The sequence below is a fragment of the Ursus maritimus genome, unplaced genomic scaffold (assembly GCF_017311325.1).
Source record: "Ursus maritimus isolate PB19 unplaced genomic scaffold, ASM1731132v1 scaffold_19, whole genome shotgun sequence".
In the NCBI taxonomy this organism is placed as follows: domain Eukaryota; kingdom Metazoa; phylum Chordata; class Mammalia; order Carnivora; family Ursidae; genus Ursus; species Ursus maritimus.
In genome coordinates this window covers 649,868-669,619 of record NW_024424341.1, presented here as the reverse complement: position 1 = coordinate 669,619, position 19,752 = coordinate 649,868, and the positions used below count along the sequence as shown (strand labels likewise).

At 59.5% G+C, this 19,752-nt stretch overlaps 1 protein-coding gene across 12 annotated transcripts in view; it reads right to left on the bottom strand.

Moving 5' to 3' along the window:
- Positions 1-462: 462 nt before the first annotated feature.
- The window catches only part of ANKRD11 (ankyrin repeat domain 11), a 186,799-nt gene continuing 167,509 nt past the window's right edge, over positions 463-19,752 (bottom strand). For 5 of the 12 annotated variants that reach the window (XM_040633146.1, XM_040633147.1, XM_040633148.1 and 2 more), the window contains 9 exons: positions 18,222-18,392; positions 17,869-18,072; positions 16,571-16,713; positions 14,196-14,343; positions 7,305-13,819; positions 5,631-5,729; positions 5,400-5,543; positions 3,560-3,652; positions 463-1,419 (listed from right to left, as the gene is read on the bottom strand). In XM_040633146.1, coding sequence (XP_040489080.1) covers positions 1,234-1,419; positions 3,560-3,652; positions 5,400-5,543; positions 5,631-5,729; positions 7,305-13,819; positions 14,196-14,343; positions 16,571-16,713; positions 17,869-18,072; positions 18,222-18,392 — 7,703 coding nt within the window. In that variant the 3' untranslated portion in view covers positions 463-1,233. Of the gene's footprint in view, positions 1,420-3,114; positions 3,358-3,559; positions 3,653-5,399; positions 5,544-5,630; positions 5,730-7,304; positions 13,820-14,195; positions 14,344-16,570; positions 16,714-17,868; positions 18,073-18,221; positions 18,393-18,851; positions 18,949-19,752 lie in introns of all 12 variants that reach the window. The other 7 variants (XM_040633154.1, XM_040633156.1, XM_040633157.1 and 4 more) reach the window with 6 other exon arrangements.

The window sequence follows — 19,752 nt, the reverse complement described above, 5'->3', positions numbered from 1 at the left end:
TTCTCCTCCGAGCTGGTGCTGGCCAGCACAGGGGGGTCTCCCAGTGCGGACCCCGCAGCCGCGGCCTCACCGGGAGATCTGCCAGCCGCTGGTCTCTCCAGGCCATGCAGCCCAGGATCCGCTGCCCCGGTCGCGAGCAGCTCGTTTCCTTCCTACTCGTGCCAGGCCCTGGGGGACAGCTGGCTGGCGGAGTCCCATCGGGCCTTTCTCTCCCCTATGCCCCCTGCCCTGCTCTTGACTGCCTGGGGTGTGGGGCAGGATGAGCACAGGGCCTCCCCTGGCCTCCCCCGGGCTGAGCCGTGCAGCTTGGGAGGGGGTGCGGGGAGGCTTGGGAAAGGAGGGAAAATGTTTCAAAATTAAAAGGTACTAATTGGGGAGGAAAACCGTTGAAGACGCAGAGCGACCCCTCAGCTCAGTCCTGCATGTCGGCCCCTTCTGGAGAGGGGCCTGTCATGTACAAAGAGCATTTAATTAATTTATTTATTTCTTTACACATAACTGAAGTGGTGTTACAGAAGTTATTTACAACTGTGCAGTAATGTGTTGCAAAATAAATTATCTAGAAGGCAGCAAAAGTACATTGTGAACGTGTATAAAACTGTACAGCGTTTACGGGTACACTTTTTATAGGATTATTGGCTCTGTAGTGTTTCAAGTTATGTTCTCAGAAAGAGAAACAAAATGCCCAAGATTAAAGGAAAAAATATACAAACCACGTGGATTTGACTCCATTAAAAACACAACCCGAGTCCTGGCTCTGTGTCCGTCTGTGGCCGGCGCGGCTGGGCCCTTCCCTCCCCCCCCGACAGCGTCCCAGCCCGACTGAGGCCCGTGACAGCAGGACAGCAGCCGGGACCGCGCTCTCCCTGCCCTCCGACCTGGAGGGCACAGTTTCTAGGGGTGGGCGCCTTAATTTTCTTTCTTTTAGTTGATCAGAATGGAACGAGAAATTTTAAAAAATACGCTCGGTTCCGCAGCTCCTGAAATGCCCGTGCAGCCGGCTAGAGAGCAGACCCCGGGCCGCCGTGTCCGCGTCTGCATCCCCGAGATCTCCTCGGCCTCCCGCGGCAGCTGGTAGAAAAGAGCCTCACTCCAGGGGGCAAAGTGCGGGGTCTCTCCCTGGGTGTCCCCACCTGAGGGACAAGGTCTCCCTCCACTGTCTGGACGCGGCAGCAGCGCCGGGCAGACGCGTGTGGCCCTCGCCTGTGTCCTGTGCGGCCGTCCCGCGGTGCGTCAGGCTGGCAGAAGCACGAAGTCATCGTTGACGTCAACCATGGGCACGTAGAAGGAGGGCACCTCGTTCACACACAGGGACTTGTGCCCGGCGGGGTCCAGCTCCTGGACCTTCAGCTGCCACTCCATCCTCTGCACGGCGTTGAGCGCCGCAGCCTCGTGCTGTTGCCGCATCAGGAGACACGTCTGCGCGGGAAACACAGCAGGTGAGGGAGCTGAGGCAAGACCCCGCTCCCCCCAGCTGCCCAAGGGAGGCCAGCCCTGTTCCCCCCGCAGGCCACCTGAGCACCCCCAGCCTCTGCACGCAGGGGGCTCATCGCGCCCCTGGCACCCGCGCAGCTCGGTAGCGGTGCTGACCACACGGGTGTCTGTCCCCTGTCCCTACGCGGTGCCCCACCCCCAGGTTTCACAGTAGCGTCTAATTAAAATCTGTATCTGTTCTTTGCCATTTTCATTTTACAATTATTTAGGGCTGGTGATCTTAGTTTCACTTCCAGTACAAATTATGCTTTTTATTATTTTTAAAAAATTTTTAAAGATTTTATTTATTTTAGAGCAAGCCAAGCCAGGGAGCCCAACATGGGGCTCCATCCCAGGACCCCGGGATCATGACCTGAGCCAAAGCCAGACGCTTCACTGACTGAGCCACCCAGGTGCCCCAATTATGCCTTTAAAAAAAAAAATTTAAAATTTTAAGTAGGCTCCACGCCGAATATGGGGCTTGAACTCATGACCCCAAGATGAATAGTCACATGCTCTATCCACCAAGCCAGCCAGGGGCTCTGGATTTATGTCTTTTAAAAGTAAACATTAAAAAACACATGAAACACGTAAAACCAGTTATCTAGGGTTTGAAGCGTTTTGTATTCGGGGGTGTGCTATGTCCCGTCAGGAGCAGGTGGAAAGTTGAGAGGTTCTCTGACGGGGTCGCTGAGGTGGGACAGGACAGGAGGCGGCATGAATGGATCTGGGGTCGCGCGTGGTTTGCGAGCAGAGGGTGGACGTGAACAGTGTGACGAGGTCTCCTCGCGGCCCAACGTTTTCAGATGTGCGCACAAGCACGGAGGCCAGAGCGTGTGTCTCGTTTGCCTTAAAATCCTTCGGTTTAAAGTGTGCTGAGGGGATCGGGGTGAAACCCTCCATCTTCAGTCTTCTCCAACAAACCGCTGTGCACTGCGGCGTGGCGGCCACGGCTCTAAATCCGCGCGGACTCCGTGCACCTTTTTTTTTTTTTTTTTTAAAGATTATCTGAGAGCGCAGGCGCAAGCGCGGGGGCGGGGCAGAAGGGGAGAGACTCTCAAGCCGACTCGGTGCTGAGCCCGACGCAGGGCTCCATCCCACGACCCCGAGACGGCCACCCGAGCCAGAACCGAGAGTCTGACGCTCGACCGAGTGCACCACCCGGGACCCCTCCGTTTCTTTTCCGAGTCACCCTTTTTCTCACTGGTTTGTAAGTTCTGCGTTAAGGTCGTCAGACTGGTGTTTTTAAGGCACAACGTCTCACTTTAATAGTCAGGACGACTTTCCCTTGTCACAGGAAAGCCTTCCCTGCGCAGCCCCCGGGCCTGGCTGGCGTGACCGTGTGTGCCATCGTCCTGGAGCTCCCCAGGGACGAGCCCGGGGCCACGGACGCCACGTGGGCTCCTTACTCTCTGCTCTGGGCTGTCTACTCCACGCCGGCACGTCCCCGAGTGCGCTGCTGTGGCGCCGTGGCCACGGGTCCGTGAGGGGAGGGGATGCAGGTAAGGCACCCTGAAAACAGTGTCTTCCTCTCTGAGAACAGGCGCACCCGCCCTCCACCAGCCCCAGAGCTCTAGTGACAAGAGCGGGCATGGCCCTCTGGACCCTGCCTCCTGGAGCTTCCCAGGGGGTGGCACTGACCCTAGTGTCCCATCTGTGACTGGCGTTCAGTTCTGCAGTGGGCGACCCTGGCACCTGTGGACGAGGGTGTACTTCTTACTTGCTAATCTTTCTCTATCTCCCACCCATCCTCTGCCTGCTGCACTGGTCAGCACGTCCAGAGCAGTGGTGCTGGGTGTATGCTGTGACCTTTGAGGAGGGCTCAAGGTGGGGTCCCACAGAGGTCTGACCGCCAGCTGGTGACAGGAGCTGCTCCCCGCACACCTGGACAGGAGGGAAGACACTCTAAGGAGGCAACATGGGGGCGGGGAGACCTCAGCTCCCCTGAAAGTATCCGCTGGGTTCAGAGGGTCTGACACTGTCATTTCCAAACAGGGGACCCAGCAGCAGCCACCCCTCTCTCCACCCCAGACACCTGCTGGGACCCCCAGCCCAGGTGCAGCTTAGGGAGACACAGGGCCCTCACCTTCATGCGGTCATACTTGTCGTCCACGTCCTGGAGCCAGGAAATGAACTGGCGGGCATTGAACCGGTCGCGCACGGACTTGTTCTCATCCCCCTGAAGAAGAGAGCAGATGTGGACACTGGGTGGAGAAGAGCCGGGCAGACGGCTCACGCGCAGACTGAAAGCCGCAGCCTTACTCCGGAGTCCGCGTGAGCAATCCTGTTGCAGGACTGACTGGCACGAGCCTCCCTCCACATTCCCCACCCCCACCCCCAGGAGGCTGCTGCAAGAGCGGGGGTGTGCGTGCTGGGCGCAGACAGACATGGACGCCATGTCCTCGGGAGCCCCGCGGAGGCACACGGTCAAGCCGGAACGGGCGTATATTTCCATTTCTTCTGTTTGTATGTAACTTTCTGTGAAAAGGACCACGAGAGGCCCGAGGCGGCGTCACGCTGCAGGGAGTGTGCCAACTTGACATCACTATCCTCACACACCGCAGCCCGTGCCCAGCAACGGGTCCACAAACAGGTAAGCCTCAGGCCCGAGGAGCAGCCGGCAGGTGGTCTCACAGGCCCCCACGGTCTGGGTCTTCTGCGTGGCCTTCACTGGGCAAAGTCTCTCCCCTTGGCCCCATGTGTGGTCCCCCAGGGACACACGGGAGGGTGGAGGCTGCAGCCTGAAGCCTTACCTCTTGCTCATAAAGTCACCAAGATGCTTGCTTTCAGACACACAAAAAATCCCTGAAGGAGTCCTTCAGGCCCTAACCCTTCTATGTTTCATGGACTACTGTTTTGTTTCAGACAATAGGTTAATGGGGAAACTTCATTTTTTAAAATTTTCAGTAGGCTTCACGCCCAATGTGGGGCTCGAACTCATGACCCTGACAGTAAGGGTTGCACGCCCTACTGAGCTCGCCAGGCTTCCCTGATGGGGCAAGTTTTTAACATGTATTCTTAAAGACTGTATGTAAGTGCATGGAAAACCCTTAATGCACTAATAAAGAGTGTTTTAAAAAATCCCTGGACCACCTCTGTCCGCACGCAGCCAACCTGAGAGCACTGCTCATGAGTCTGGAGCGCAGCGGGAGCTCACGCTGGCCCGCGGGGCACAGGGGGTCACCAGTGTTCTGAGCAAGAGTCCAGCTGAACAGGGTGCGGGGGGTGCAGGCCCAAACTGACACATTCTGGGTGGTTTTAAGAAGTCTCATGGTAGTTGTGGAGGAACAGAATCAACTGGGGAGCAACCCGTGACAGAGAGTCTGGCCCCAAGCCTGAGTGCGACAGGCAGCAGGAGGAGGGGGCAAGGTGGGGACACCGCAGCCACGGACAGGTCTACACTGGGAGTTGCCAGTAGGTGAGGCCCCTGCCGGGCACTCGGGACACCCCTGGGAGCCGTCCTGCAACCACGGCAGGCGAGGAAGGCTGACCACCTCGCGTGGACAGAGCACAGCTGCGGTGGGGGCTGCGCGCTCGGTCACCTCCTGGCCCTCAGCCGCAGCGCCCTGCTCTGCCCGCCCACGGCACGACGGCTTCCGAAGGGGGCCTTCCCTGGGGCAGCACCCCCCCCGCCCCGGTAGCGGCTCTAGGGGTGACTCATCCTAAGTACGTTTGTTTTTAAGGAAAATTTCAGTGACTGACCGACACTCACTGAGGACCAGCCCAGTGACCAGGGGCCCGTGAGGACCTGGAATGAACACGTACCCCCGTGCTGAACGTGCTGCTGTCGGGTCGCCCCTGCCTCTCCGGCCCCGGGGCCGACTAGATCTGGGGGACGCAGGTCTTGCCGCTCACGGCCTGGGGTGCAGCCTAAGCCCGGACGGTGCAGCACTTCTCAGGCAGCAGGACCGTGCGTGCCCACCCACCTGACTTTCCAGAGGCATGTTGTAGACCTCCGAGTCCAGCAGCATGGTGCAGGCACTGAACGGCACCGCCTGGTTCGCGATGGTCCTCGCCGCCCGGCAGTGAACCCGCAGGATCTCCTGCTCGCAGGAGACAATGAGCTTTTCCTGGAGGAGAGGAGCCAGATGAGCCAGGACTCCCGCGGGGCCCGATGCGACCCGGCCCGAGGCCCCGCGCCCACAGCCACCGCTTACCCGCTCGATGCTGTGCTGTAGACGCAGCTTCCCCCGCACCGTCTCCTGCTGCTTGAACAACTCCTTCAGGGGCTCCGCCAGAGAGGGAGGGGGCGCAATCTGCAATCGTGGGGAGTGGGGGTTGGTGGGGCTGTGAACCCACAACCGGAATGCCCGCCCTCTGCCCGCCCTCCCCGAACAGCCTGGGTGCCCCGCGGTGTGACGACGGGAAGGGAAACAGAGGTGTGAGACCCAGTGGAAGATAAGCCCAAGTTACACAAACCACAGTGACCCCTACTGTTCTCCCTTTCCCAAACTTGCCATGATGCTCATGGTACCGTTTTGAAAACTAAAATTTAAACAAAAAAGGCAACCAAACATCTCACTGAACAGAAACCTCAGACCAGATTTTTTCAGGGTCTAGCGTCCCAGACGAGACAAAGCAGCTGACTCTCCCCGGCCCCAGGGCCGAGACGAGACGGCAAAGCTGCCTCACTCTCCTGCCCAGGGCACCCTGGGATCAAGGAGAGCCGTGCAGGGACAGCCCGCTGGGCTCAAAGCTAGCTCCCCCTACTCCCCAACCAAAGTGCTGGCCCGGGCATGCGGGGGACGGGGACGGCCCAGGCATTGGGCCCCCACAGCCTCGCCCTTGGAGCTCAGAGCCACTTGTCCTCAATCAGAAGACACTGGATGTCGGTCCTGGTTCGCTGAGCTTTCTGCCTGGTGGGGAGCCAACTCAGACACCAACTTTCAGAGCACACACATCCAGTGTGACCCCCCCCCCCGAGACTGGTGACACGGGCTGCGTGCCTGGGCCTTCCCTAGGAGAGCCTCACGGTGTAACACAGAAGTTCTGGCTTTTCTTCAAGGTGTGACGGTGTCACCTGCACATGGTGTGGACAGGCAGCACCCGGGGAGCAGGCCGGGTGGGCTGGGAGTGAGCAGAGGAAGGCTGAGGTCTGGCTCTGCTGTGCCAGTAGGAGGCAGGAACCACCCAGGGGAAGCGTGTGCAACGGGAGAAGCAGGACATGCAAGACGTGTGCCTGATGGCCCGGATGTGGACTCAAGGGGGCTGGGAGGCAGTGTGCATGGCGGGGTTTGGACAGGTCACATGTGCACAGACATGGGGTCACTGCGTGTCAATGGAGAACGATCAGACGGCCAAGGCAATGGAACAGACGAAAGGGACCAGAGGCTCTGGCTGCAGAGGCCACGGGTGGGGCTAGGGGCCTAGCGACAGGCCCTGTGGGTGGAGAGTCCCATGAGCCCCATGAAGGGTGCACTTGGAGGAGGTAGGGAGGGGGTCAGAGCTACTCAGCGCTCCAGTGTAAGGAGAATGGAGGCCTGGCTTCGCATCAGCAACGTGGGACCACTGGGAACCAGGACCGAAGCATGGAGGGCCTCAGACGGGCCAGGCCTACGTGTCCGTGGAGGCACTGGGGTGTTCGAGGGGCCCAGAGGGGGCCCCCGAGTGGCGGGACGCGGTACGGCTGCATCGGTGGGCCGGACGCAGGAGGTGGGTTAGTCCCAGGTGAGGAGGAAGGACACTCACAAGGCCAAGTGAGCAGGCCTGGTGACCCGGAGGGGCTATGTCAGCAAGGACCACCGTGTTGGAGGGTGGTCCCTGGGAGGGCACCAAGCCCGGGCGCCCTGCTGGCGTGCCGTCTGCGCTCACGCGGCCCGCGGGGTACTCACCACGGGGATGTGCAGCTTGCTGAGCGGCTTGCCATCCAGGAGGTAGGAACCCGTGTAGGTGACGTACTCGGCGTAGCACTGGGGCGCCTGGGGCGTGATGTAGCAAAGGATCTTGCGCTTCTCCTCGATCTTCTTCCTGATCTGCAAGTATTCGAAGTACGGGTTGGACCTGTCGCTGTGGTAGGGCTCAATGTCGTCCAGCTTGATGGCATCCACGATGGCGGCCAGCGTCTGCTGGATCACCTCCCGCGTCTGCTGCGTGGACGTGTTCATCTGCTGCTGCAGCTGCTGGCTGGAGCGCTGGAAGCGGCGCTTGCGTGGGTGCTGGGCCTGGGGGTCCTCCTCCTCACAGCAGCGGCCCTTCGCTCTGGGGGCGGGGGCGGGGGCGGGCTCCTTCTCCGAGGGGGACGAGCTCTGCTTGCTCTGGTTGGCCAGCATCTGGGCCCGGTTCCTGGTCATGCGCTGGGGGATCTCCTCCACTTTGGGGGCCTTCGGGGCTTCGGCCGCGGGTTTGGGCTCTGGTTCCGTGGCTTCGGGCTGGAGGCTGCCCAGCGGTCCCTCGAGGCAGGCACCGTCGAGGGGGCCAGCCCCATCCACCGTGTGCGCCGGTGCCGGGCCATCCACGGGGGCGTCGGGCCCGCTGTGGGACGCGGCCGGGAGATCCTGGCCCTCGGCCTCCTCCTCTCCACTCCCTGGTGGACGCTGCTCGGGGGGTGCCGGTGCGGGCCCCAGGCTGGAGTCAGAGTCCTCGGGGACCCTCCCCTCCGACACGGCCCCCGCCTCTACCGCAGCTTCCAACAAGGCATCTGGCTTGGGCTCCGCGGGGGGCTCGGGCTCGGGCTCAGGCTCGGCGGGGAGCCGGGGAGCCCCCTGGTCGGGGGGCAGCATAGGCTGCTCCTCAGCAGCTGACGCAGGGACATCCCCGCCATTCGGGACCACAGGGGGCCCCGCAGGGCTCTCTTCTGGAGGAACGAGGGCAGTCTCCTCTATAGGTTCTGTTTCGACATCATCAGAAACGTCTTTAGCTTGAAGAGGGGGGAGCTCTGGCAGCGAGAAGGGCCCGAGATCTAGGTCGTCCTCAGAGTTGGGGAAGCCGTCAGGCCAGGGCACCGGCTCCACCTGGCCGAGGGCCGACAGGTCATGCCCGTTCTCCAGGAAGTTACTTTCCATGGGCCCCAGAGCCTCCACCTGAGTCACGGTGGTCAAACACGCAGGCTCCGGGGCCATGTCGGGGGGAGCTTCCGGAAGCGGTTTGCAGTTGGTGAAAAAGGGCTCCAGCCTGGAGGCAGGGGCAAAGGCGGGTGGTTCCTCTGGGGCAGAGACTGAGGCCGGGACCGCCTCCACCGCGTCGCCTTTGGCGCCCTCAAGTCCAGACTCGGTGGCCGACAGAGGGTACGAGTCAGGGGAGCCTGGGTAAGGGGGCTCCGTGGCGCCAAAGGGCCCGGGGGCAGCCGGGTGGAGGGCCTCATTGGGGCAGAAATGCTGCGGGGACTCTGGGAGTCGCTGTGGGGACTTAAGCAGGAGGTCCGGCCCCACAGGCCAGCTGACAGGGTTCTCAGGGGTGCCCCCAATCAGGCTGCAGGAGAGGCCCTGCTCCGAGGCCGCTGGGTGCGCCCACTCGACGGGCTCCTCCGTGATGACAGTGCTGAAGGGCCCCTCGTCCAGCGGCTCCAGATAGCTGGGCTCCGGGGGGATAATGGCGGCAGTGGCCTGCTGGTCCTCTGTGGCATCCAGGGGGATGCCCAAGTCAGGGGGCAGGGCGCCCTCCATGGATGGGGCCAACAGCTCATCTCTGTGTGGAGGGGGGGACTTTGCTTGTAAACCAGAGAAGGCACCCTCTGGGGAGGGGGTGACGTTGACCACGGCCGCAGGCGGGCAGTGCAGAGTGTCTGCTTTGGGGGAGGGGATGCCATAGTCCGGGGAGTAATACCCCGGAGACAAGCAGGCGAACTTCTCGGCAGGGCCTGGGGGCCCAGGGGCCTTGTCCTCCAGGGGCTGCCCAGGTGAGTCGTAACTGGACGCAGTGGGGACACTCTGCTGTCTGAACAGCTTGTCCCCAGTGCTGAATTCTTCCTCGGGGGTCCTCCTGATGTCGACGGAGACTGAACGGTAAAGGCTTGTGCACAACGGCCTTGTGGGCGTCTGGCTCGCGGTCTCCGGAATCCCACTCGCTGCCACAGAGAACCTGTCGAAGAAGGAGGGGGAGCAGGCGCTGGCGGACGTGCTGGACGCGGGCTGGGGGTCTGCACAGTCAAAAATGAGGTCGGAGTAGTCGTCGGCGCTGCAGGACGGCGTCCTGGGCGTGTGCATGGCCTCCTCGTAGCTGGGGCACGACACCACGGATGCGGGTGTGGGGACCCCGGTGGGCCGGCCCTGGTCAGGCCTGGGAGAAGCAGGCAGGACCTCTTTCATGTGCGGTCCCGCCAACCAGTCCCTGGTGTCCACAGCTGGTCCCGGGTGGGGCTTGTTCTCGGTGGCTGGCAGGGCAGGGGCAGACTCCTTGAGCTTCTTGTCCTTCAGGGCGGGGTCCAGCGCCAGTGGCTTCTTTGGAGGGACATCCAGACTCTTCTTGCGTGCGTCCTCGGCGGGCTTCACCCTCTCCTTGAGCTTCGGGTCTCCGGACCTGTGCCTCATCTTCTCCATCTGCTTCATCCTCTCCTTGTGCCGCTTGTGGCGCTCCTCAACCTCCAGGTCCTTCTGGGAGAGCATGCGCTCGAAGCTGGTCATCATCAGGTCACCGTCACCCAGCAGCTTCTCTCTGGGCCGGGCGTCTCTCTTGGCCGGGTCTCTGGACACTGGCAGCTTCTCGTTTCCATTGCTGACCTTTGCCGGGTCACCCTTCTCTTTTTCGGGGTTTTCCTTGAACTTCTCCTTCAGTTTGGTCTCGCTGAGTTTCAGGCTCTCCTCCCTGGACTTGTCTCTGAGAGGGTTTGGAGGGTTGTCCTTGTCCCTGGCCACAGGTTTCTGCTCGTCCTTGTGGTGCCGCAGGAGCCCGTCCCCATGCCTGTCCCTGTGCTTGTCCCTGTCGTCCCTCCACTTCTCCCGGTGCTTCTCCCTCCTCCTCCTCTCCTTGAGGGCGCTGGCGGCACTGGACCCATAGGGCTTCAGCTCCTTCTCTACTTTCTTAGAGGGTTCTCTTTCAGAATCGTTCTTATCTTTCTTCTCAGTGGAGAAAAGCTCAATGGCTTTATCTAACCCGTCCTCTGCGTCGGCTTTTGTGCCGTAAGGGATCCCGTAAGTGTCAGCGTCTGAGAAGTCCTTGTCGTACTGGCTGGGGTCCTTCCTGCCACCAGAGTCCTTGTAATCATCGCTCTTTTCTCTTTTCTCGGACTTGTCTTTCTTGATCCTGTCTCGGTCGTGACTTTTCTTGGACGAGGACGAAGAGTGTCTGTGCCTCTCTTTCTCCTTGACCTTCTCCTCCGGGGGCTCCGTGAAGGACACCTCCAGGAGGGCGCTGAGGCCTGGCTCCTGCCCACGGTCCGTGAAGCTGTCTGAGGACACCTCGCTGGCCTTGTCGTTGGAGTCCTCTCTGTACGCGTGCAGGGCCTCTTCCTCCAGCTTCTCCAGCAGGCTCTTCTCAGCCTCTGCGCTCCTCGACGCCTTCCTGTCTCGGCAGTGCTCCCTGTCCGGCCTCTCCCGGTGCCTGCTCTTGGCCTTGTCCTCAGCAGGGGGCTTCCTCTCCACCTTCTCTGGGGGCTTCTGTTTGTTTTTCTTTTCCTGAGTGGAGTCGACAGACGTCCGGTCTTTCCTGTCCTTGTACTTTTCTGCAGAGTCTTTATCCTTCTTGTCTTTGTGCTTCTCGAGGACTTTCTCTTTCTTGTCTTTGCCCCCTTCTGTGGCCCCCTTCTCCTTTTTCTTTTCTCGGAGCTCCCGGTCTTTCTGCTTCTCCGAGTGCTGCCGGTCGGCGGAGTGCTTCCGGTGCCGGTCGGTGTCCAGAGGGCCGTCCGCCCGTGGCGTGTCCCCGGCCTCCCCGAGTCTGAGCCCGCTGGCCGTGTATTCATCTTTCTCATCCTCGCTCTCGTCGGTAAAGATGTCTGCAATGTACCAGCTCTTCTCCTTTCCCTTCTTCTCGTCTTTCTTCTCAGGGAAGTCCTCGGAAAGAAGCCCAGGGAAAGTCTTCTCCCTCTTTTCTTTAACTTGGTCGAGAGATGCCTTCCTCTCCTTGTCTTTGCTGTGTGTGTCTTTATGCTTCTCCTTGGTATCTTTTTTCTCTTTAAAACATTTATCAAATTCCTTGTCCTTCTGACATTTCTCAAGGATAGATTTTTCGCTTTTATCTTTGTCACTGGACTTGTCTTTGTATTTCTCTAATTTCGCTTTTTCCTTCTTCTCTTTCTCTCTGGCAGCGTGGAGCCTTTCCCAGGGCTCCAGGCCCTTCCCGAAGTCGCAGTCGGGCCTGTCCTTGAAGCTAGCCTCGCTGCCCAGTTCCTTCAGCTCCTCCCGGTACGCCTCCTCAGGCTTGGCCCTGCCGTCCTTCCGCTCCTTGGCGCCCTCAAGGGGGTCCTTCCTGTCCCGTCCACCCTCAGCGGACTCCCTCCTCTTCTTGTCCTTCTCGGGGAGGCAGCTGGGGACACCTTTGTGCTTCTCCATCTGCTCCTTCCTCCTCTCGCAGCTCTTGTCCAGACAGTCCCTGTCCTTCTTCCTGAAGAAAGCATCTCTGTCACTCCGCTTGTCCCCATAGTCTCGCTTTTCGCGGCCCTTGTTTTCCCGCTTCTTGTCCTTGCCGTCCTCTTTCACCGTCTCCAGGATCAGTCTGGCCACAGGGTCGCTCTTCACGTCCCTGTAGTCCGTCACTGGAGAATCCCAGCTGTCGTCCCCTTTGAAATCAAAGGATGAGTCAGACAGGTCAGAAAACCACCTGTCCTGCTGGTCGTCAGAGAGGCTGAACTTGGTATCTTCATTCTCCAGAAACTGACTTTTGTTACAGTATTCATCAAAAGCAGACGAGTCTTCCTTATAAACCTTTTCTTTCTTGAGTTTTTCTTTCTCTTCTTTGAAAGTCTTCTCTTTCTCCTTTGAAAGTCTGTCCTCTTTAAAGTCATTCTTTTTCTCTAACTTTGAGGGCCTGTCTTTGGACTTTTTCTTCCTTTCCTCTTTGTACAGTCTCAGCTTTTCCTCTTTAGGAGACTTCTCCTTCACTAGTTTCTCCTTTTCAGCTTTATTCAAACGGTCCTTTTCTTCTCGGAAGGACCTGCTCATGTCTTTGATTCTCTTCAGGGACTTCTCATCCTTGGAGACCTTGACCACCTCCTCTTTGAAGAGCCATTCCTTCTCCTCCGACTTCATCTTGCCGAGTCTCTCTTCCTTCTTGAAGTGGTCCCTGTCGTGCTTCAAGGCTTTCAACTTGTTCTCGCTGGACACATCGTTGTCCAGAAGTATGGCCTTCTCAGACCTCTGCTTGGAGTCCTCATACTCGTAGGTGAAGCTTTTCAACTTGAGTTCCTGACTGACCGAGCACAACCCTTTCTCCTTGTTTTTGTGTTTGTGTTTCGTTTTGTGTTTCTTGACGACCTTCCCCTCCTTGTCCAGCTTGGGGATGGCGCCATCCACACTGGCATGGAAAGAGTTCTTCTTCTCAGACAGGGCGCTCTGCAGGCTGCCCCTCTTCCTGTGCTCCTGCTTCTTCCTCACAGGCTTCAGCGACTCCACACTGGAGCCCTCAGAGGAGCAATCAGACTCGCTCGTCAGTCTCGTCCTTGTGGAGTCTGATAAAGAGCTGACCTCTGACCAGGCAGGAGAAGAAATGGTTTTCCAATTGTCTGTCCGCCAGTGCTTGGTGTGAGGGTCTGCGTGGCTAGGGTTATGCTTCTGGGCAGCAGAGCTCCCGTGGGACGAGGTGGAGGAGGCAGACAGAGAGCTGAACAGGGAGGGGTCCTTCAGCACCAGCGGGGACTCCTTGAGGCAGCCAGAGCTCCCCACTGAGTCCCCGTCGTCCTCGCCGCTCTCCGAGGACTCGCTATCTGACTCAGATGAACAGAACTTATCATTCCTCTTCCCAAATCGCACCTCTTTGCCTTTTGTTTCTTTCTTTCGCTTCTTTTTCACTTTATTTTTTTCCTTCTGCTGCTTGGCATTAGAAGGTTCCCGTGTTTTGTTACTGGGCAATATCGTGTGCGCCGAGAGTCTCAGCTTCTCTCCTGTCCCCACAGTGACACCAACGTCCTCCTCGTCCGACGTGTCTGACAAGATGCGATGAGCCGCTTTCTTTGGTGCAATTGTGTTATTTTTAGTGTAACTTTTCACTTCCATTTTGGGAATAGAAATAAAACTATTTGACTTAGTTTCTTTTCTGTAATCCTTTTTCAGTAAGTGTTTGTCATCCACTGGAGGGACTCTGTCCTGCTCGTCATCCTCGTCAAACTCGTACTCATCCTTGACGGGGGTCACAGTTTTCTGGGGCTCCGGATTCTTAGCCTTGTGCTTCAGGCCTTTCTCAAATTCAGAGTCTGTGTTATTGCCATCAACTGAGCTAGAAGGTGCGAACGACGGGGCGTCTTCCTCCTCTGAGCTCTCTGCTGGGGACAGGGAGGAAGGGGTCAGAGGCAGAGTCACAGCAACGCACATGGGGAGGGCAGGGTGCAGAGGAGGCCCGGGCCGCCCTCGCAGCGGGGGGAAGGGAGGAGCAGCCCTTCGCCTGATTTACTGCAATCGGAGGCCCACCAGAGGCAGGAGGAAACCAGAGAGAGGTCTCTGTGAAGACAGGGCCGGCACGTAAGGAGGAAGCCTGCAGGACTGCTGGCACGGAAACCCCCGGGGACAGGGTCCTGGCAGTCCAGAAGCTCCTGTAAGCACAGGGTCCGTGGAGGCGGAGAGGCCCCCCGCGCCCCCCCGCAGCAGCACAAGGAGGCCTGTGCCCTGTGCCCCCACCCCAGCCGGCGCCCAGCCACTGACCGGTTGAGCTCTCCTCGCTGGACGTGTAGGTCCCCTTGCCCAACAGGAGATTCACCATGGTCGGGGAGTTGGCCACCTTTAGTGGCGTCTCGCCTTTCCTGTTGCTTTGCTGAGGGTTCCCCCCATACCGTAGCAACAGCTTCACCACCTACAAAACAGCAACAGGCACATGAGGGAGCTTCCTGATACACGAGGGTGCTGCTATACCCGTCTGTGCAAACCTGTAGCCAAACAGCACCCTGCCCCGCGTCCCCCCACCAAGGACCAGAAGCCGAGCACACAGCATGGCCCGGTGGGCTCTCCAGACCAGAGACTCTCCTGCGGGAAGGAGCCTAGTGGTGTCCCACCCCCTTCCAAGCTCTCTGCCACAGGGACAGGTCCCAGCTCCTGCAGAAGTCCTCCTCCCTCTCCACGGGGTGCCCACGTCCCCTGAATCTCCTCACATGCACAATCCCCTCCCGCCAATGAGCTGCCGTCTGGCAGGGTTCGGTGGGTGTGGAAGGGCTCTGGAAGTCTGGGGCAAGGGGGGACGGGGGGGGGGCGGTTGACAGAAAAGAGGAAACAAAGACCAAGCTTCTGTAAGTAGGTTTATTTTGTGTTTTCATTCATTTTAGAAAATAAGATCGCCTCTTCCGTGCTTAGTCTTACACGTGTAAGGGTGGTCCTGTGCATGATAGACATGTAGCGTGACATTTCAGCAGCTGTGTTCAACTGTCTACACCCAGCAACTGTGCTGCTCACGCCTGCGGTGGCTGGCTCCCTGGACTCAAGTGCAAATACTGAATCCAGTCGCAGCTTTGGTCCAGATAATGCAGTGGAAAAGAGCCTTTAACAAGGACAGCCTCATCGCTCCCACGCCCATTCTCACGCAGGACACCGTGCCTCCCCTCATGGGGACTCAGCTGCCCGCTCTAGCAAATCGCCACGCCCTCTGATGCGCCAAGTCTGAAACCGACCTCACTGACCCTCCAGGTGTGTGGAGTTGGCCTCTTCCTTTCCGGGCGCATGGGGCCCCTTCCAGTGCTGGGACTCTGGTCCCGTGTCCCTGCCGTTTGCCCACTGAGGGCTGCCCCTACTGCTGGAGGCCACCACGTCTGCCGGCCCCTCCTCTACGGCCAACAACGCAGGGCAAGCTGCCCTTGTGCTCTCCTCCCTCCTGCCTCTGCCGGTAACTGTGCCCTGGCTGGGAAAGGGTTTCTGCCACACAGACCCTGAAGGCCGCTGGGCCCACATGGATAACCCAAGGCCGCCACTTCCTGACCCTTTGCTTACTCCCACCTGCTGAGTCCCCTCACCGTGTGAGGTCACAGGTTCACAGGTCCCAGGACCCAGGCAGGGATCTCTCTGGGGGCCATTACCCTGCACCCCTCACCATACTTTCAATCTACTCCGTGAGATAGTTTCACAATAATAATTATAAAAGGATAGAGATTCAAAGGGCGGCCCCCTTCCTCCCCATTCTGTTGGCTACCAGCTCACCGGTAGCCTCAGGTCACCCCCAGCCTCCCCCCAGTCCCCGATCCCCTGCCCTGGATGTTTTTTGCATATCCCAAACATTTCATAAACATCTTTGGTACATTTCTCTAAAAGGACCTTAAAACACCAAAAAACCACGATGCCTTTATCTTATCTAAAAAGCGAATTGTAATCCCTACCATTAAGTACATAACCCGCATCCAGATTTCTCCAGTCACCCCCACCGTGGTGACCTGTCACCTTCCAATCGCTTGTCACACGCTCGGTGCTGCCAGTCCCCCGGCATCTGCCAGAAGCGACGGGGCAGGGCAGCTACAAGGGAGCGTGAGAGGTGCACTCTGGTCTAGAGGCGCTGTCCTCGCCATGCCCCACTGTCCGTCTCCGGCCGGAGCCTCTTCACGATGGTCTGGGAGCGACCGCAGCAAGAGCCTCCCCATGTCTGTGCATCTCCTGCTTCAGACCTGAAGGCACCTGTTCCCCGAGGGGCTGGGTCCTCTCGGGGAGACTACGCACTTGAGCACTCCCTGCTCCTGCACTGGTTACAGCGGTCCTCCCGTGTCCTGGCTACACCCCTCAGTGCTGCATCACCATGGGTACCACAGGGACAGGGACGGGGACAAGGATGAGGCGGCAGCAGCCCCTGAACCTCCTCCCTGCGGATGGTCATTCCCCTGCCAACACCCAGACACACCTGCATGGCCAGAGTGGGGCCCTGTCCACAGGCTGCGAGGGGTGCAAGGGGCCACCCAGGCGCTGACCCAGGATGAGCAGAGCAGGCTGTGGGGGGAGGGGGCAAGTGTGCGGGACGGCGGGACGGCAGGGACAACGGACACGGAACAACGCAACGGTGCCCGAGGAGGCCAGCAGGCCCGCCAGGGGACGTGCAGGGAGGTGCCCACCTTGTAGTGCCCGTTGTTGGCGGCATCGTGCAGGGGGGTGTCGTCATCCAGGCCCTTGGTGTTCACTTCCGCCCCCGCGGCCAGCAGCTGCTTGGCGACGTCGTAGTAGCCGCGGTTACACGCCTCATGCAGCGCTGTCCAGCCTGGAAACAGACACTTAGGACCTATGTTATTTAATCCTCAAGAACACCAGTCCTGTCCCGCGGCCGCACTCTCCAGGGGCCCTGATGGTGGTGGCGCCTGCGCGGGAGGGCTATAGGTCCCGGGAAGCCCTGAGTGTCCTTAACTGTGGCGCCTTGTTTGCTCCACGATGAGCAGCTTGCTGACCCTGGAGATAACCACCTGCAAGGACCACCTGGAGCAGAGGACTGGTGGACACAGCCTCAGTCCCACGCACGGGAAGGCTGAGGAGGCGCCGGGGGAGGACGCGGAGCCTGTCGCCAGAGCTGCAGGCTTGGGAGCACGCCCTCGGTGAAGCACGGGGCTGAGGCCATGCCGGAAGGCCTCCCCTGGGGGCCGCTTCTGCTAGAACCTCAAACGGCCTCCAGGAAGCAGGGCCTCAAATGTCAGTGTGCAAACAGGGCCCACCCCATGGACACAAATTCCAGTCCTTCAGAAAATCCTCATCTAGTAAAACTGCTTTTTTAAAAAAAGGTGCTAAATGAGGTTTGGGCCAAACAACTATCAACTAAGGCAGCGGGAAAAGTCTAGACACGTTTGTCACGTCATGAAGACTGCTCTGCTTGTCTATGTTCCCCCCGCACGCGGAGCAAACAGGGCGGCAATCTGCGGCCGACGCGGCACAGCCAAGTACCCTGTGCACACGAGGCCGTCCCAAACCGCGCCCACAGGCCCTTCAAGTAAATCAGGCCCAGCTGCCTCAGGCCAGGGGAGAAACCCCCACTTCTGTCCTACGTTCAAGGGCAGGCTCAGGAAGGTGTCCTGGGCTGACAGGCACAGAGCCAGAGGCAGACCCCTCTACCACACAACTGGGGTTGACAGAACACAACAGGTGGCATCTAAAAACTCCCCAATTCTCTTAAAAATAGTGAAAAATAAAATGATCTTACTTTCGAAATATTTCCCGAAATACAGATTCCTCCCTTCTCAGAAACAGCAAATTACACTGGTCGAAAAGCAGGACCCCCCCCCCCCCCGGGGCCATGCACGCACTCTGGCTCCGGCCACGCTGACCCCTAGGTCTGGGCTGTGCCTCCTGAGACCTGGCACACGCTCACTCGGCCAGAGGGCTCCGTGGAGGTGGGGGCCCAGCCTCTCGTTCTTCTGTGAGCGCTCACCTGCGAAGTCCTTCACGTTGACATCTGCGCCCTCACCGATGAGCTCCTTGATGCGCCGGGCATCCCCGCGGATGGCTGCGCGATGAAGGCGTGTCTCTCCGCGCTCGTTTCGCTTGTTCACTTTGTCTTTGGTTTTTGAGGCAGAGTTAGGCGTCCCCTTCTGACACACTGTCGACTGGGAGGGGTGCTTTGGTGTTGTGTCTACTGCAGACCAAGGAGAGGACAAGCAAGGGCTCAGTGGGGGGTGTCCCTGGTCACAGAAGCCTCTAGGACCTGGGACGCTTCCACGAGGAAAAGGGGACGCCCTCGCATGGGCGCTCGTCCCCAAGACTACCCCATCCCTGGGGGCTCACCTGGGCTGTTGGCAGACTCCTCGGCAGTCATCTGCATGAGGAGAGCCACCTGCTGGCGCTCGGAGAGGGGGTAGCCGGCTCGGATCCCAGACAGCCCCATGCCAAACAGCAGTCCGGCCTTCCGGGTGACGGGCTCCTTCTTAATCCTCTTCCGCTCAGGACCCTGCTTCTCTGTGAGGCGGTGGAGGAGACAGGGGGAGATTTCATGCCACGCCGTCCTCAGACCCCGCAGCCTGACCTGGCGCCATGGAGCCCCTGCCTCCCACCTCACAGCTCACAGGGAAAGGGCAAGAGCAGAGGTGGCAGCGCCGTGCCGCCCGTCATCACCTCCAGTGGCAACAGAGACAGTCTCGACACCGTGTGATCAGCCAGTGAAGCCTGCTCTGCCTCGGCCCCCACCGACCGTTCGCTCTGCTCAGGTGCCTCCCCACACTGCCCACCGCGCGCCAGGCGGTGGGACGGCCCCTCGCCAGTGTCCTGGTTCACACAGGACGGTCTCCGTCTATTAAATACATGTGTGCACACTCCAATTCCTCCTTCCCCGTCCCGCCTCCAAACAGTGCAGATATAAATGGCAAACACAGTTTAGAAATACATAAATAGATCGAGGCCGACTCGTCAGTACTGTACCTTTCTTCTTGCTTCTAGGGACCTCCATTTCATGCCATGGCCCTTCGAGGAGCGAACCAGCCTTGCAGTACCACGACATGGACTGAGCTGGAGGCATCTAAAGGCATCAACACAGAGCACTAACCAGATACGATGGAACAGCTCAGCCGTTCCGTGTCAGCCTCTCAGGACGTGCACGTCCTCCACTTGTCCGACCCGCTACAAACACCCTGCCAACCCTGCACACAAGCCCACTGTGCTGTTTCTTCGAGAAGAGGCAGGGTAAGGGGGAGAAAATGCACCCCAAACTCCACGAACCAGGAGCCAAAGCTGCCCCTCTGCTGGGGAACTTGGGATCCACCAGAAGCCTGGGCCCTCCCCACACTGCCCCGTGTGTGCTGGATGGGGCCCTTGTGTGGGGGGACCGGGGTGGTTAGGGGGCATTCTAGGTCACGGGGTGCAAACTGCAGCCGGGGAAGGAGGGTTATCATGGGAGACTCGGGTCCCTGTAACTCTACCAGGAGCCAAAGCTGCCCCTCTGCTGGGGAACTTGGGATCCACCAGAAGCCTGGGCCCTCCCCACACTGCCCCGTGTGTGCTGGATGGGGCCCTTGTGTGGGGGGACCGGGGTGGTTAGGGGGCATTCTAGGTCACGGGGTGCAAACTGCAGCCGGGGAAGGAGGGTTATCATGGGAGACTCGGGTCCCTGTAACTCTGGGGCATTCTAGGTCACGAGGTGCAAACTGCAGCCGGGAAGGAGGGTTATCATGGGGAGAACTCGGTCCCTGTAACTCTTCTCGGGGGCGGGGGTTCTCCTGCTTTCCACTCAGCATGTCGGAGAACTGGCTCACTGGCTGGGGTCTGCCCTCAGGAGGCGGGTGCCGTCTGTGAGCGATGGGCAGACAGACTCCCGCCTGCCTCA